Here is a 17,652-nt window from a genome sequence, read left to right as displayed (position 1 = left end):
GATCCTACAGTGCCATCGGTACAGTTCCTTCCTGACCCCAGATCTGCTCATTTTTAGAGGTGAGAACTACCTGAGTTATACAGGAGTCACTCTGGAGAAGGAATCTGCCTCTGGGATCCACTGCACTGTAACAATTTGTTACCTGACACAAATCCCTCTCATTAAGGGAACAGGTCCCAGATCACTTCTGCACAGCAGGACTGCAGCCACTTTGGGTACCAGTGTGAACCTAACGTTATTAGTCAGGCTTATGTAGGTTGGTTCTCTGGCCCAAAGATCAGGGGACTGTCCTGGTCCTCCAGGGTCCCTCTCTCAGCTTGAGAAACCAGCTTGTGGGATCTTTACAGAGTCTTCACAATTAGTATAGGTTGGATGTTGCACTGGGATGTTGCATGAGGACACAATGACACACTGTTAGCACCAAGTAATGCATGTTGTGGCATATATGTATATGTGGCAGCCAGCTTGGGACTGCTGGGGAAAGGAGCGGATTAGAAGGCATCTGCACTTCTATTCAGCCTGAACAGGGATTGATAGACTCTTCAGGATGACCCAACATACAGTTTTCATCTCTGTGACATCCTGACCATTAATGCATGTCACATTTATTCAAATTACTCTTATTAAATCTGAATCAGAATGCACACATCACTACAGCTTTGTTTATCTGTAGGGCCTACATTATAAGCAGTGTTGTTTAGTTTGGAACTGTAATAGATTTCAAGACACATAAAAGAAAGTTACAGGTCAGCAACAAACTCCTTTGTGATGACTTATTTTTCCTGTGGCATAGAGATCATAGAGGTACAATGGCTTTTGCCACCCTATAATGTTTAAAGTAAATTGGAAAGGTTGCCTAGCAATTCACTGCAAAGAAATTACAATGCAGAGCATGTGGTTTCTCATTGTTAGTATCTCCCAGCTTGAGAAATCTGTTTCAGAACAAAACAGAGCTAAGAAGTGTGATGATGATTTAGTTGGTGTTGGTCCTGCTTTGACCAGAAGGGTTGGACTAGATGACCTCCTGAGGTCTCTTCCAACCCTAATCTTCTATGATTCTATGAAGTGGGGGGATTTTCTTAATGTTTTGTATGAATACTGTGCGTGCCTCAGTTTTCCCTATATGTTGCACGATTAACTAGGTGGTGGGACAATGGTGCTTGATCTTTACAGTGAACCCTAGGGGACTAGATGTGTCTGTTGTCGAGCTTCCTGGGCCCAGACAATGACTGGATATTTCGTAAATTAGCAACCGATGGCCGGGGAACCCACCTTCTGCAAGAAGCCAGATGGCGACGAGGAGTTGGAGAACAAAGAGAGAGGTGGAGGCCAGGTGACCAGTTTTGCTTGGGGAAACACAGTAGAGGATGGAGGAGAAGCAATAGGATGTGACTGAAGGTGGGCTGTTAGAAACAGGACACTCTACTGGTTTGGGTCTTGGAAGGTGTCGGGGGGGGGAGGGAAGAGCCAGGGCTCTGGGTCTGACCAAGATGGACTTAGATATAATTTTCTGGTTTCTGTGAGAACAAAGAACTTTCCTACGCTGTATTCCAGACAACTAATAAACACTTCTGTTTCACCACGCTGGCTGAGAGTCACTGCTGACTGCAGAAGTTGGGGGGCATGGCTCCTTTGGGGATGTGTAAGGCTTCCCCAGGTGTCCTATTCAGGTAGACTCACTGGCATGGAACAGGGTAGATGAAGGCTCTGAGGTCAATCCCAGGAGGTTTATCCTAGTGACAGTGTGCCCAGAGGTGTCATACTGAAGGTCCTGCCTGGGTTTGATTCAGAGCTGTACCAGAGCACTGAGCCTGTGCACCTGTGACAGGAGCCCATTAGCTAGAAATGGAACCATTTATGAAAGGTGCCAAATATGTGGGGCCACAATAATTGCTAATGCCCTGCCAAGGAACAGCATGTGCTGCATCTTCTCCACAGGACATTGAGGCAACCTATTCTTCCCTGGAAGGAATGACACTAGTGTCTTGGTTGTCATAATAGAAGTGTCAGTGCCCTGTCAGTGTTCCCTCCAGGAGGTGACCTGACAAAGCAGAAAAAACTCCTGCTGAATCTTAAGGCACAAAAGCAGAAGTTACCAAAAAGAAAAATGTACATAGCTTCCCTGTCCTGAGTAGAAACCCACTGCATCCTGCAGGCTGCCACCTCACTAGACAAGGAGGGTTCAGCAGGGCCAGCAGCTCATTAAAGGCTCTCCGCTGTTTTCAGAACCTGCTCGTGATGCCCTGTCACCTGCAGATCCCGCAATGACATGCAAGGCTGGAGGTGAGTTGCACACACCAGGTCTCAGCTGGTATTAGGACCATGCCCAGCAAAAAGGCAAGAGGAGAATGATACTTTAAGTTTGTATTTAACAATTTTTCTGGGAAGAGAAAGTGTTGATGCGCCCCAGGGATAAAAGGGCTTGAGAAAATACAAAGGGTTAGAAATTACCTGACACACAAGCCTCCTGTGGGCTTTTCAGCAGAAATATATGGTATGGTGTGTGTGTGTGTGTGTGTGTGTGTGTGTGAGATTGAATGGGCCCATATCGAAGACAAAACAGAACCCCTGTTGAACTGTAAGGTACGCAGCTTCCACTGAGAAACATCTTCCCTGGGACTGTCCGTCGCCTGAGTTTTTCTTTGGTAGCATAGCCTTGTACTCTTTCAACCACTCAGACCCCATTTTGGCCAGTTTCCTGATTCTTTCACCTCTTATCCTTGCTGCCAGTTGCAGGAGCAGCTGGAAACATTCATGACTCCTTTGTGTGGGATGCATTTCCTAGTCATTACTTTCCCCCTCCAGACCATATCCTCTTCTTATCTCATGGACTCCATAGAGAGGTCTGTAAAAGGCATTTCTGCCTGCTTAGTGATTCATGATGTGCTTCCAAAAGCTCCATAAGGATGCGGTAGGAGACACGTTTCCTTGTGCATGCTGACAGCACTTCCAGAAATAGCCTCATCAAAAACAATACAGTATTTGACAGTACCAGCCCCCTACACTTTATAGTTGTTGTTACTGCTTTGGTACTACTGTGAACTGCAACTTAGAGTAAGTCTAATTCTAGCAATGTTGTTGTAGCTGTGTCCATTCCAGGATATTAGAGAGAGACAAGGTGGGTGAGGTAAAATATTTTATTGGACCATCTTCTGTTGGTGAGAGACAAGCTTTTGACCTACATTGAGCTCTTCTTGAGGTCTGGGGAAAGTACTTAGAATGTCACAACTAAATACAAGATCAAACGGTTTAGCAAAAGTAGTAGGCCAGGGATCGGCAACCTTTGGCACGCAGCCCATCAGGGTAAGCCCTGGCGGGCTGGGGCGGTTTGTTTACCTGCAGCATCCGTAGGTTCGGCCAATCGTGGCTCCAGGCCAATGGGGGCTGTGGGAAGCGGCACCCTTCCTGCAGCCCCCATTGGCCTGGAGTGGCGAACTGCAACCAGCGGGAGCCATGATCGGCCTAATCTGCGGACGCTGCAGGTAAACTAACCGTCCCGGCCCACCAGGGGCGTACCCTGATGGGCCGCATGTCAAAGATTGCCAGTCCCTGAGTTAGCACCTATTCTAAGAGACCATTCAAGGAGACGCTTGTCTCTCTAACTAATAGAAGTTGGTCCACTAAAACATATTACCTCACCCACCCTGTTTCTCTATTATCCTGGGACCAACTCGGCTACGACAACATTATATAGAACTCCAGCCAGTAATTTCATCACTTCTTCAATCTAGTAAGCACTGAATAATGTGAAATAGTTAATGGTTCCAAGAAATCTCAAGATGAAAATCCTAGCACATTTCAAATCTAACTGGATTCAGAGTGGTTCTATGTTCCTGAAATTTGTGTGCTCCATTGCCCCCTGAGGGTAAAAGAGGGGGTTTATTTGACAGTGTCTGTTCTAAGAAAGCCCAATTGAGAGCAGATGTTGAAATGCATGTAGATGTGGTGGAGGTGGGGAAAATGCATGAAAAGCAAGCTTTTGGGATCCTGACTTACAGAGGATGAGCATTTCAGGCCCTGCTAGGAAAGCCTCAAAGCAGAAACAGAGCAATAAGTGGAAGCCAGGGAGCTGTTACTGGCTGGGGTGACTCTGAGAGCAGGATTGTTTAATTCTTATTAAGACATGGGGCGCCATAATGTATCCAGAGAGGCGGACATGTGTGTGACTCCTGTCACCCCCCTCTCCCCCCAAGAGTGAAGAGGGTTTGGGGTGTGTGTAAGGAAGCACTGAAATAGCCTCCCCTGTTTTGTTATTGAAAGTTAATCTGGGAGATTTTTTTGTTGAATTCCATGCTGGCAAAAGGTGCCAACTTTAGGGCCCTAAAAAAAGAGTCCTCTATAGACCCACTGACCAGGGATGGCACCCCCTTCCACTGCCAAGCCACTCCTTAGCTCGGCCTTTATGGCCCCTTCAGTCCTTGGCCTCTCTGCTGAGAGGGTTTTGCATAGGGTGACCACAGAGCCAGCCTTAGGGAAAATAGCACCCTGGACAAAGTTTATTTTGGTGCTCCTGGCCCCCGTCGGCATGGTGTCCCCTCCCATTGCCTCTGGCCCCCATGGCCTCCCCACCCCCGCACACCTCTAGCCTCTGAATGGTGCCCCCTGTGCCCCTAACTCCTGCAACCCCCTCCTGCACCCATGTGGGGAAACTGATCTGGGTGCATGGAGCAGCTGGCTTTATTGCTTTCCCCCCCCCTTGAACACTGCTCCTCTGTGTCCCCCTAGGGGGCTGTGGGGGGGGGGGAGGAGTGAGGAGCGAAGTCAGGGCTCCCTGCATCCAGGTCACTGTCCCCACGGGGGCTGCATAAGGGGAGGACAGGGGAGCAGCAGCTCCTGATGCCCGCCTCACAGCACCGCCCAGGTGGGGGCAGTGACCTGGATGCAGGGAGCCCTGATGCCCCCCTACAGCCCCCTGGGGGGGGGCAGGGGACCGTTGGGGGAGTGGGGAGCAGTATCTGTAGGGAACCGCTCACCTCCCTCGCACAATGGTCCTTCACCAGGAGGAAGCAGGGAGAAATCTGGGCCCCCCCACCCCACCCACGTGGCACTCCCCTGCCAGCCAGGAGCAACTTGTGACTTGCCACATGGCGCCCCCTTGACCACGCTGCCCCAGGGGTGGTCGCCCAGGTGACCCACCCCCTAAGGCTGGCCCTGGGTGGCCACATTTCCCAAATGGGACACCGCAGGGAGCTAGCCGCCGCCGCCCGGGGCTGGTCCGAGAGCCCCCCGCTCCCTCCACCAAGGGGCTGCCCTGGCGCTCCCGTGAAGACCTGGCCGGCAGCAGCGCGCCCCAGACAAAGGGGGCGACCGCTGTAGCTGGCCCTTGAGTCCGAGGGGGGCCCGGGGTAAATGAGACGCAGCCGCCGCCAGCCCAGGCTGGATTCAGAGGACCGGAGCCCCGGGGCTGTGGGCGCTGAGCGGCCCCCTCCTCACGCCAACTTCCGCCGCAGGGGCCTCGCGCCGCGGACAAGGGGAGATTCGAACCCGCGGACCAACTCCCGCGGAGAGTTCTACAGCCCACTCGCCCCAGCCCCAGCCCCCCCGGGTCCCGGCCCTCTCCGATGGGCGGGGCTTGAGGGCGGGCTCTGTTGGCACGGGCCGCGGAAGTGAGCACGGGGAGGCGGGATCTGTTGCCAGGGGTAACGGATGCGGAGTGCTCGGCGGGAGTTTCGGAGCCGGGGCCCGAGCGGGCGCGAGGCGGGAGCGGCTTGCGGGTGAGCACGGCTTGGGGAGCGGGGGCGGCAGCGAGCGCGGGGCCGGGGAGGGGAAGTGCCTGGGGCGAGGGCAGGGTGAGAGGCGGTGGCTGCTGGCTGTGAGGGCTTGTGGGGCTGCCAGCGGGGGGGTTAGAGAGGAGGAGGGGGCTGGCATTTTGAGTTGTGGCGAAGGTGCCTAGAGCTCAATGTGGGGTGGTTTACAAAAAACTCTTGAAAACGTCTGAAAAACCCCGACTCAGGTGCCTTCCTCCGCTCCCCCCACTTGTCTCCCTGAACTGGGGTTGGGTGTGTTATTTGTCTGGTGTCACGGGGGAATGAGAGGTCTGCCCACAAGTCTCTGTGTTGCTTTGTCCTTTATTATCCCTGGGAATGTTTGCCTGGGCAGACGGGTTTTTGCACCTTTCACCATCGGGGCTGTGTCGTGTTTTATTGTCAGCAGAGAACTGTGCAAGATAATATGTATATTCATAATAAAAATCCAGCTGCTAATTCTGCACCTGAAATGTCATTCTTCGCGGACATTGCAGATGTTTCTCAGAGATTGGGCAGCTGGGTTCTTAGGGAGCAAAGATCATGTTCTCATGCAAATATCCCTCCTGATAATTATAATTTAAAATAATTACAATGAAAGCTCTCTCTTCCCCCTTTGTGCTGAGTGCTTCCTAATGCGAATCTTCTGGTTGTTTCAGAGGTGATGACAGCTCTATCTGGAATAAAGCTTTGAAATCTCTACGTTTTTGTGAGGCCAGTCTTGTGCTCCTTTGTGTTGTCTTTTCTGTTTCTTTTCTGTTCCATTTTTTGTCATTCCACCTCCTTTCGAACTTTCAGGCCAGAGATGTGATGGCCAGCCAATTAAAAAACAGAATGTTAAGGGGTGAAACTCCAATAGACTCCCCTATACCAGTCAGACTGTCCTAACCGAGAATGCTGCTGTACTATGAATGACTTATGTTAACGGGATGCGTGGTTGGTACTACACTAACATTCTGGTTACACTAGTTACAATTTTGCTTCAGTGATTTCTCCCCGTACCTCTTTGGTGCTGCCCTGTGGTTCTCAAACTTTTGTACTGATGACCCCTTTCACATTAGCAAGCCTCTGAGTGCAACCCCCCTTGTAAATTAAAAACACAGTTTTATATATTTAACACCATTATAAATGCTGGAGGAAAAGTGGGGTTTGGAGTGGAGGCTGACAGCTCGTAACCCCCCATGTAATAACCTTGTGACCCACTGAGGGGTCCCGACCTCCAGTTTGAGAACCCCTGCTACTGATGGTTAGCTGTAGACCATTGCCCTTTCCTAGTTATGATTCCCATTCTTTCTCTCACGTGCCATTACTGTGATGTTTCCATTGTTTTAACTTGTACATTGGAAGACATTTCGGTAAAAGACACGTAAAATCAAATTGTGTTGTAGTGGAGAACTGATGAATGGGGGGAGTTATTCCTTGAAAATCCTCTTGAATAATAATTTTCTCCAATGGCTATCTGCACAGATTTCTTGTGGGGAAGGACTAGGTGGTTTCCTGTATTATTCTCCAAGTGCTAATTCCCCTGTCATTTTCCAGAACACATTCAATGCGTGACGGTGCTGCAAAGTCTACTGACACGAGCTACAATGGACCAGAAAATCTTATCTCTAGCAGCAGAAGAAGCACTAGACAGACTTCAGGAATGTCTGCAAAACCTGAAGGAAAATGAAGTGAGTTGCATATTTTTGAACATTTGAGGCTTTTCTTGGATTCTATGCATGGGCTGTAGTAGGAGTGAATGGCGGCTAGAATTTTCCTTCATTTGAAGATGTTGTAAAAGTGCCCATACTAATTCACTGGACATTTGAGGTGAAAAAAAAAAACTGTAAGATGGTACTCTGAATGAATAGTTCTAGCTGTATGCTAAATTTCCAAAGGCTAAAGAAGAACTTGGAATAGATTAGAGCTGTGGTGTATGTTCTATGACAGAGGAGGGCAAACTACGGCCCGGAGGCAGGATCCGGCCCGTCAGGGCTTTCGCTCCGGCCTGTGGGATTGCCAGCCCTGTGGGAGAGTGGGGCTAAGGCAGGCTCCCTACCTACCCTGGCCCCATGCCGCTCCCGGAATTGGCTGGCACCACTTTCCTGCAGCCACTGGTGGATAGGGGGGCAGAAGGCTCTGTGTGCTGCCCTCACCTGCAGGCACTGCCCCCTGCAGCTCCCATTGGCCAGGAACAGGGAACCGTGGCCAATGGGAGCTTTGGGGGTGGTACCCACAGGCGAGGGCAGGCCGGGTGGACCTGGCTACCCTACCCCACCCCACCCCCAGGAGCCACTGCCAGACATGCTGGCCACTTCTGGGAGCAGCGCGGGGCCAGGGCAGGCAGGGAGCCTGCCTTAGCCCTGCTGCGCACCACTGCCACTCCTGAGCTGCTCCAGGTAAGCGGCGCTGGGCCGGAGTCTGCACCCCTCACCCTAACCCCCTGTCCTGAGACCCCCTAACCCGCTGCCTTGAGCCCCCTGCTGCACCCCTCCTGCACCCCAACCCCCTTCCCTGAGCCCCCTCCCGCACTCCGCACCCCCTCCTGGACTCTATCACCCTGCCCTGAGGCCCCTCCTGCACCCCAACCCCTTGCCCTGAGACCCTTCCTACACACCACACTCCCTCCCTCATCCGAACCCCCTGCCTCAGCCCTACATTCATGGCCCTGCATACAGTTTCCCCACCCAGATATGGCCCTCGGCCCAAAAAGTTTGCCCACCCCTGTTCTATGGTGTACCCAGATTGGGAACTTATTTAGGACTGCCTTGTGCCTTGGTATGGTCTCTGATAGGCTACAGATCCATGTAATGCTATTAGGAGGGTTGTAGTTAGGTTTATCCACTCTACAGGGATGGAGAAATGTCTGACATTGCTGCCAATCAATGTGCAATATAACAATATGGCAAGGTGTTCAGGTGAAGGATAATAGGTATGTGAGTCCCAGCCGTTTTGTTGGGGAATTAGTTCCTGGACAGGCAATGCTTTTCCTAGAAGGGGGTGGGGGTGAACCTGCAAATGTAAATGTTGGAAGTATGAAAATAAGCAACTGGTATCTTACAGCTGTTTCCTTCTGGTTGCAGCTTGGTGACCTTATTACGAGGCAGGCTGTGAAGGGAAAGGAGACTGCCGTACTGCTGAGGGGAATCTTCAAAGGTAATGGGACAACTTGGGTTTCATTGACCTCTGGATAACTTACTTTCAGAAGGCTCTTGACTTGCCCATATAGATTAACTGTTTGCTCAAGAAATATCTAGTTGAAGAAGGTAAGTTGGCAACTGAACTAGGTCTTGTAGATATCATGGAAGAAGTAGGTTTTCAGGTAAAATGTTGATCATCTCTCTCTGTGATTCTATCTAAATACAAGCGGTCAGGCTTCCTGACCTTGGGATCAATTGAATGTGGCAATGTTACACATGTATTGGGGAAGGGGAAATAGATCTAACCTAACTTTTCTCAGATACCACAGATGCACTCAGGAATTAGCTAAGTTCTTTAAGAGTATTTTTTTTCCTTTCCCCTTTGTCTCCCCCGCCCCCCCCCCCCCCCACAATAAGGTTCCCCTTGCTCTCAGCAGAATGGTGTTCTCAGGAGACTCCAGGTTTACAAACATTGTATCCAGCTGGTGGAGTCGGGGGACCTGCAGTTGGACATCGTGTCAGAGATCATAGGGCTGCTGATGCTGGAGGTAGGTGCTCATTTGGAGTGGCTTATATGGGGCCTATTGGATCTAGGTGGGAGGGGAAGTGCCCTTTTACCTGTGAGATGTGGATTCCAATTATTAATTAGGCCACTAGGAAAAATGAGTGGGTCACCTGCATGAGTCTCACCTAAGATGAGGTTAGTTAATGTTTGGAAAGTGTTATCTGTGTGATTATCATAGTTGGATGTTTGTACCTGGAAGTAGTTCAGACTGTCCAATCCCTTGACTTAGTCAACATGACTTATCTCCATTTCTAACGTCCAGTGTGCATACTGTGTTTCAGGGTGACTTCCTCTACTAAACAATATTGGGCTGCACCAGCAGTCTCTAATGTGGCTCTCATTGGCTTCTTGAGAGTATACTTGCTTTCTTTTAATCACTTGTATTTATGTCTGGAGTCTTCTAGTGCATCTCCTCATACTCTTTTTTTAAAAAAATCTTTTATCAGGCTCGTCGATTACCAGGCGCTGCATTGGCTGAACTGGCCACTCTGTTTGTTGATGTTATTAAAGGAGGAAGCCTGTCTAATGGGAAGTCCTTAGAGTTGTTTTCTACAGTTCTTACTGCACTGGCTACCTCTAAAGAAAGCCTGGTTTATGGGAAAGGTAATCCCTTCACTTCCCACTCACTGCCCAATCCTTTGTGTGGTGGAAAGGGAGGGGTAGTTTTAAATTGTTGGATTCTAAGTAATTTCATTTTAAAAATTACTAGAAATATTTAAAGAAACATGAAATGGTAGGCCAGCTCTTACTAATTGTTTCTCTTGCTGCCAGCGCAGGGATGTGACTCCCACTACTTTTAGTCACAGGGATTCTTTTGCATACCTTAGCGGATACCATGATCAAGACCAAGCAAAATAATCACAAAAATTATTAACCAGGGCTATTTTTTTATTAGAAAAAGAAAAAACATTAAACAAAACAACACAAATGATAAACTGGTTATTTTTGTTATAATCTTTTCTGTATGTCTCTGGAGAGAGCTTTTAACAGTTACACCTTTGAGAGTGAACCCCTCCTTTGGTGGGTCACTCTTCTGTTGGTAATGTATCACCAAAGTATATTATTTCCCCAAACTATTGTGAATTCAGTTTTATATCTTATTAGATATTTACAACTGTTTATGTAGGGCAAAATAATTTAAGGTCTGGTAAGAAGCCTGTGTTGTTAATAATAACCTTAACAGTTTATAATTAGACAAAGAAAGCAATCTTAACTAAATCTTTTGAAATAAAACAAAATATTTAAACTAGTTAGGTAGAAGAAGCCTTTTAAGGGGCTGTCTTAAAACAGGTCAATTATTAATATTAAGCTCTGGTCTACACTGGGGGGGAAGGGGGTGTCAATCTAAGATATGCCGACTTCAGCTGCCTCTCACGAGCTGGAGTTCCGGAGTCGATGGGGAGTGCGTTCGGGGATCGGGTTCGGGGATCACAACCTGATCCGGCGGGTAGTGAAGACCTGCCCAAAGAATCTTAAATCCAACTAAGTTCCACTATTTTTCCGTTTACCAGGGATTAGCCCCCATCTCCTCTCCACGAATACATGGTCTAACCATCTGGTGATTAACAGAGAAACAGTTAGTCATTTAAGTGACAGCAGCATTTTCCTATCCCAAAAATGTCAGTACAAGAGTTTAAATCTAACCCCTTGACAGTATTTTAGTTAACTTTCTCTCATCAATCTTTGATGAAGTTTTTGGGGATGTTTTCCCCAGGGGTTGGTTTATTCTTGAGTTTTCTCTGTTTTTCTTAGCTGTCTATGACTTGTGGAGTGCTTTCTGTCTAAACAAACTAGCCCAGGGTATGTGTATGGTGTGCTCACTTCAGAGTCTTTTATACCCTTCTCCTTCCTATTTTCATGACACTATAGGAAAACACACCCCTTTTGGGCTTGTTTAGCTTCAAGTGGGTTGCTGTCACTCTTTCATTGGCTCCATGCCTTCCTGGGTAATCCTTAGGAGCCCCTTCATTTTATGAATATGCAGTTTATTAATGAATATGCAACATTTCTTTAATTGTCTCTGTTTTTCTGTCAGGAAAGCATCAGATAACTTTCAAAGCTAGCTGTAACTTTTTCTTTTTATTCAGTCCGTTCTCTGAGATATTCTTTCAGTTTTATTAGAGTTTGACAGGAAATTGAAATTCTGTTTTCAAAAGTGCAAACCTGTTCTTTCTATAAAAAGGTTTTGTTCTCAAAACAGCCTTTTAAAGTTAAATAACTTTTAGAAATTCTTTAGCTTAAGTTATTAATTCTACATGACAATTTTTGGAGGATGATTTTTCTTGCCTCTTTGAATTGGGTGAGGGTTTGCTTGTGCACTGCCAGCAATTAATTAATTCCCTATTAATATAAATATTCTATATTTAAATGGCTTGTTATACTTGTCTAGCAAGGTAATTAGATTCCATGTTGGTACATAAAGCATTTTACTATTTACATAGTAGTGATATTAGGAGCTTTGCATTTAGCTAACATATTTGTAAATGTATGCCTTTCACAAAGGGTTTGTTATTTCAACTTTTAAGATATAACCAAAATTTGAACACATTTCCAACTGTACATGTTTTTCCTGGAGTTTCAAAAATACAAGCAGAGATTTTTCTTTTTAAATAAAAGGGGTTGGTATGGACACTTCCTTAGACTTATGGCTCTACATTCCTTTTTACAATTAGGCCTCTGCCTAAAACATAGATGTTTTACACAGTTTCTCTTGATGTTTGTTATCCATGGGAGATAGAAGTAGAAACCTTCTGGAACGTCTTTGATTAGCTTTAACATTTTGTAACTTAACTAGCTAAATACATGTATTGTGGTATTTCCAAGCATTCTGGCTGTAACATACTTGTAGCTGTACCTTAATATTCAGTAAAGAAGCAAACAAGCTTGTAATGACCTAATAAAATAGTTATAATTGTATTAATATAATTTTTGCATCAATATTAAGGTCTCTCTCCTATACTTTCGTTTCACTGGAATCTGCTCCTAAATACCTCTTGCTTCTCCAGGTGAGCTGAGTGGAGAAGAGTTTAAGAAGCAGTTGATCAATACCCTCTGCTCCAGCAGGTGTGTACATCTCCTCTTCATTTCTATTTGTTAATTTAAGAATTGTTACACACCTATCAGCATCTGGGCTCTTTACAAAAAATCTATCTAATACCCATCTGCTATAAAATGACACACTAGCCTCAGTCTAAAACCCCAGCTGCTTCTGCAATTCTAAGAAGAGTCTGCAGCCAAATAATGCCTTTACATTGTGCTTTGCAGAGTTCCCTGGGTTGGAGAATCTCCTCCACTTTGCCCTGTTCTACTTCCTTTAAATCTTACCTCCTCTGAGAGCTGGCAGTGTGGCAATTTCTCCAGCTGGGAGGGCAGGTGAGCCACCTGCAACGCTGCTGCATGAATTGGCCTCACAGGGTGCTTAGGTCTTTTCCTTTGGTTTTCCTGTTTGTTGTCACTAGGAGAAGAGCAGCCAAACAGAGCCATTCCAACTATCGATGAGTAGCTGGTAACAGTGGTGAATTTTAGTGCAAATCAGGCTTCTGTTCTTACTTTGAGAGAGCAACAGAAGAACTGTAGACATTAACTAAATTTGGGGGTGCGAGGAGAACAAGCAGCAATTCTGCCCTTTCTCAGGCACCTGTTCTTTTGTTTGACCAGGTGGGATCATCAGTGTGTCATTCATCTCACCAACATGTTCAGGTAAATTCCCCCACCTCAGTGTTTTCTTATTTTGCATCTATTTCTGCCTCCTGTTTCACAAGCAGCTTGGGGACTGCGTTAATAACCTGGCAGTTATACCCTCGGTACTACGTGGGTGCTGAGTATATCCATTGGGTGTGTTTGGGGACTGCACGCAGCTTGCTAAAAATGCCCCAGGGACAGCACTGGCTGTGCCATTTCTCCCAGAGTCTCACTTGGCTCGATATCTGCTGCTTGCTGTTGAGGAATAGGGACCCTTGATATGTCTTCCCTTGTTCACATCACAAGTATAAATATGTGCGAAACCAGGGTCTGTCCCCCCTTGGTGTTTGCAGATACCTTTCCTTGGCCTTAGGGGGAGTTAGGCATGTGCTTCAAGGGAAGGTTAGAGACTCTAATGCTCAATGTGGATTATGGAGGAGCCATTTGGAAAATAGATAGGATTCTTTTCCCCACCCACCACTCTTACTTCCTTAGTTAGTATCTTAGGGCACACCAAGTGGGTAGTTAAATTCATCATTTAACAGGGAACATCAATTGTGTTAGTAGTGAGGGCTATGGTTCTGTCACGGAATCCGTGACTTCCAGAGACCTCCGTGACTTGAGCCCACAGTGCCTGGGAGCTGCAGGGTCCCTCCATTGCCTGTGGTGGCTGGGAACTGCGGGGCCCCATTTTGACATGCATATTTTTAGTAAAAGTCATGGATAGGTCACGGGCTTCCGTGAATTTTCTCTTTATTGCCCGTGACCTGTCCATGATTTTTACTAAAAATATGCATGACAATATCTTAGCCTTATTCATAATGTGTATTTTGCCAATTCCATGTATATGCCTGGCTATTCAGCCCTCTCTCCTTGAGTGCGGGGGACTCTGGGCTGGGTCATGGCTCTGATTCTGTGTATCTTGAAAAGTCGGCACTGTCCATTCATGGGCAAGCACAATGTGAGGGAGGCTTTGTGATATGCAATTTGTGTTGGAGTTCAGAATGTGAACCTGAATTTCTGAGACAGTTGTAGGGAGCTGAGGGGTCTATGGCAATAACGTCTATCCAGGACTTCAAGTAGCTTTTTTTTGGTCCCTCTGGTGGGCCTTTGGGAATGCTAGAGTACTACTGGCTAGTTCAAAGACTGAACCTGCTATGGTATTCTAAAGGAAGCAGGGTTGGGAACTGAATGGCATTGACTGGTCTGCACCTTTGATTCTTCAGGGACATCCCACTAAGTGCAGAAGAGCTGCAGTTTGTCGTGGAAAAGGTCCTGAGGATATTCTCCAAGTTAGACCTCCAAGAAATTCCTCCTCTGGTTTATCAGCTGCTGCTACTCTCTGCAAAGGTAAAACCACAAAGAGAGCTGCTGAAGCTCTCCAAGACAGAACTTGCACCTAACCACTATAGGAGATACGTGCTGCATGCACATATGAGAGAGAAAATACACAAAGTGAGCTATGGATTGGATCATGCAGGGGATCAAAATTCAGCTCGCAGCTGGACAGCTCACTCCCATGGCTGATGGAAGGTGGGAGCAGGCTCTGCCATGGGGGTTAGGGAGATGGTGGAAAGCCTTATATGCGTCTCACTAAGAGAGTCATGCCCACTCCTCCTCAACTGAAAGGAGGATGGCTGTGACATGGCGTCTTTGGAGAAGAAAGCAGTGGGTACAGTTCCAAAAGATAATAGGCAAGGTCCCTATTAGTCTTCCTAGACATGGAATCCATCTCTCTGCTCAGGGGGTTGCCTGTTCTAGTATGTTCATGGCTCACATAGTGTGACCTGCCTCTGGGTTGTGGTCTGGATCAATCTTAAAGGTCTCATTTCTGTGCCCCTGTTCCAAGCAGCTGCTGTCAGTGAGGTACCAGCCATTTAGTTGGGACGGGGTGGCTGTTCCACTCCCACATTTGTTACTATTATTCCATGAATGACTCAATAAAAGAATGATCCATCCAGAGATAGTCTCTACCTGTATTGTGGGAGGCTGTTTTGATTCACTAGCTCAAGTCTAGAGCCTCAGTTACTGTTTTAGGGCTTTCTAGCCGCTTTGAATGGACTTGTCACTTAAAGAAACCATTCTAATGAAAAACCTTTTATTTATAAGTGCTGTACAAAGGAATATACAAACAATACAGTGATCAATTACTCTACCCCAGGAGCCCCACACAATGACTTAACATGGGAAATTAAAAATATTATGAAACTAGCATTGCAAGGGGAAATCAGGGAAGCAGACTGCAGTTCCCTGGGGGCTGTGGTATTACAGAATGTGCAATAGATTAATATAGTTTATGCTGCTTTGCTATGTCCTGCCTTTCAGGGCAGTAAGAAGACTGTTTTGGAAGGAATCATCACTTTTTTCAACCAGTTAGATAAAAGGCAAAAAGAAGAGCAGAGGATTCCAGAGTAAGTCCTTTCCTATAATTGTCTTCCTTTGTTGCCTGGGTATTTGTAACCCTCCCTGCCTTACCTGACACTCCTCTTGTATGAGTCCTGTTCGGTGCTTTTGAGCTGGCGTGCATCAATTACAACAGGAATTGAAACCTAGGGTTTTCTACTATGTCTTCCAGGTCAGTGGACCTTGAAGCTGCCACGGTGCCCCTAGACCAACTCCGTCATGTGGAAGGCACGATCATTCTTCATATTATCTCTGTTATCAACCTGGACCAGGGTCTTGGCAGGGAACTAATCAAACTACTAAAGGTACAGCAAATGTAGAGCACACCGTTAGGGCTTTTTGGGGAACGAGAGAGGGGTCTTTAAACTAGAGGGTAGGTTTAGCAGGTTATCTTTATGCAGGATTTGAAATTGTTAATACCACTATGGCCATCAAAAACATCTATAGTGATTCAGTGTGTTTGGGGTAAGACATTCCCCCACAACCTAGGTCAATTCTGCGGTAGCATAACACCAGTCTGGCCTAAATTAGCAATGATGGCTTCCTTGGTGTTGCAAGAAGCTTAATTAAATCATAAATAACAAGCTCTTTGATTGTCCTGTCTCTTGATGTTTCCTAGGCTGAACAGCAAAGGGACCCTGGCAAGACCCTGTGTCCTTTCAGTGTGGCTCTTGTGCTCTCGGTGGCAATAAAACACAGATTTGAAGAGCAGGTATGTTTTACTTATGTGTAACCTAAGGATTCTTTTTGCATAAAGCTTCCTTGTCCGTGTGTTGTGCTCATGGCGGGGGAGAGGGGATGTTCATATTATGCTCCCTTTTCAGTATAGGTTCAGAAATGAACTCTGGGTAATAACAAAGGAAACAAATACTGTTGAATGGATTGGGAGTCATGCTTCCTGGCTCTTGAGCACGGGAGCATCCTTGTCATCAATGAGCGGGGTTTATCCTCCCATTCTTGTGCCTCGCCTGTAGACCATTGAAACCTGTTATGACACAGCCTCCAGAGAGACCTCTCATCTAATAATATAGTTACTACATGACATGAAAGGAGTGCAATGGAGTGAGGATGACAGCAACTTAGCCTTCCGAAAACCAAAATGACTATGTCCAAATGTAGGTGCTGGGCGACTGTACGCTACCCCCCTGGCTCATGCATCTTGGCTGCATCTGTGAGTAAGGTGGGGAACAACCGTCCTGGAGAAGGAATGTATTGAGATACGTCGGGGGAGCTGTGTGAGCAGCTGGCACTGATGCTTCCGACACTGCCTGCTCTAGATGGTTCTCTCACTTGGTGGTTACCTGTGGAAATGGCTTTGGACAGACTCCTCCTCACTCACACCATTTTTATGTTTCAGGTGTTTGACTTTCTGAAAATGTCCATTGTGAGAAGCTGCAAGGACCTGCAGTTCCTCCAGGGCTCAAAATTCCTGCAGGATTTGTTTCCTCAGCAGTATGATATAGCGTCCATAATCCTGGAAGTGGTGGAAAACAGGTTTGCTTTTGGAGTACACTACCCAGGGCTCAAGAGCTTTTGGGAGAGAGTGGGGTCTTGGCCTAGATAGAAATGTGATGGGATGATAACTATTACTGAAAACTGATTTCAAACCTCAAACTTTATTTCATAGCTTTATATAAGAGACCTTTGAAAAAATATACAGTTGCACAGGTGTCTCCTAAGTTTTAGCCATCTGTGATGCAGAGTAGCTGAATTATAAACCGCTAACCACCAACTTCCTGCTGGGAATGGTAGCTGACCATTTACAGTAATGCTATCTGCTGTAGTGTGAATGCTTTCTGGTTAGTGAATGAGGGAAGGATCCTCTGTTAGCCTCCCACCCCACCACCATTACCGCTTTAAACATCTCATATATGACTCCAAAACCAGCCATCAGTCAGCGCCATTTCTGAATCTGGTATGGACAGCATTGTTTAAAATACTGAAAGTTCCCGCAGGAATTATAGCTTTTCTGTCTCTCCTTTGCTGGTTGGGGGACCTGGGACTGAAGAGTCTTGTGGAGGCATTCCCTACCCTGAGAGCTGAGCATGCTTGTTTCACACAACTGCCAACCTGCATTGGGCCCCTGAGTGACCATGGAAGAGTTTATTAATCTGAATGTTGCAGCTTGAGCCTTCCC

General features: G+C 46.8%; 1 protein-coding gene across 1 annotated transcript in view; it reads left to right on the top strand.

The window, feature by feature from the left end:
* The first annotated feature begins 7,297 nt into the window (after positions 1-7,297).
* Positions 7,298-17,652, top strand: part of FANCI (FA complementation group I) — a 32,405-nt gene continuing 22,050 nt past the window's right edge. Inside the window, exons 1-11 of the mRNA XM_077829005.1 lie at positions 7,298-7,417; positions 8,810-8,882; positions 9,284-9,414; positions 9,878-10,034; positions 12,437-12,494; positions 13,089-13,130; positions 14,339-14,462; positions 15,438-15,523; positions 15,688-15,820; positions 16,135-16,227; positions 16,873-17,009. Of these exons, the coding sequence (XP_077685131.1) occupies positions 7,334-7,417; positions 8,810-8,882; positions 9,284-9,414; positions 9,878-10,034; positions 12,437-12,494; positions 13,089-13,130; positions 14,339-14,462; positions 15,438-15,523; positions 15,688-15,820; positions 16,135-16,227; positions 16,873-17,009 (1,118 nt within the window). The 5' untranslated portion in view covers positions 7,298-7,333. The remainder of the gene's footprint in view (positions 7,418-8,809; positions 8,883-9,283; positions 9,415-9,877; positions 10,035-12,436; positions 12,495-13,088; positions 13,131-14,338; positions 14,463-15,437; positions 15,524-15,687; positions 15,821-16,134; positions 16,228-16,872; positions 17,010-17,652) is intronic.

This window comes from Eretmochelys imbricata, chromosome 10 (genome assembly GCF_965152235.1).
Source record: "Eretmochelys imbricata isolate rEreImb1 chromosome 10, rEreImb1.hap1, whole genome shotgun sequence".
Lineage (NCBI taxonomy): Eukaryota > Metazoa > Chordata > Testudines > Cheloniidae > Eretmochelys > Eretmochelys imbricata.
Note: the sequence above shows the minus strand (reverse complement) of the source record. Positions and strands in the feature narration are given on the sequence as shown.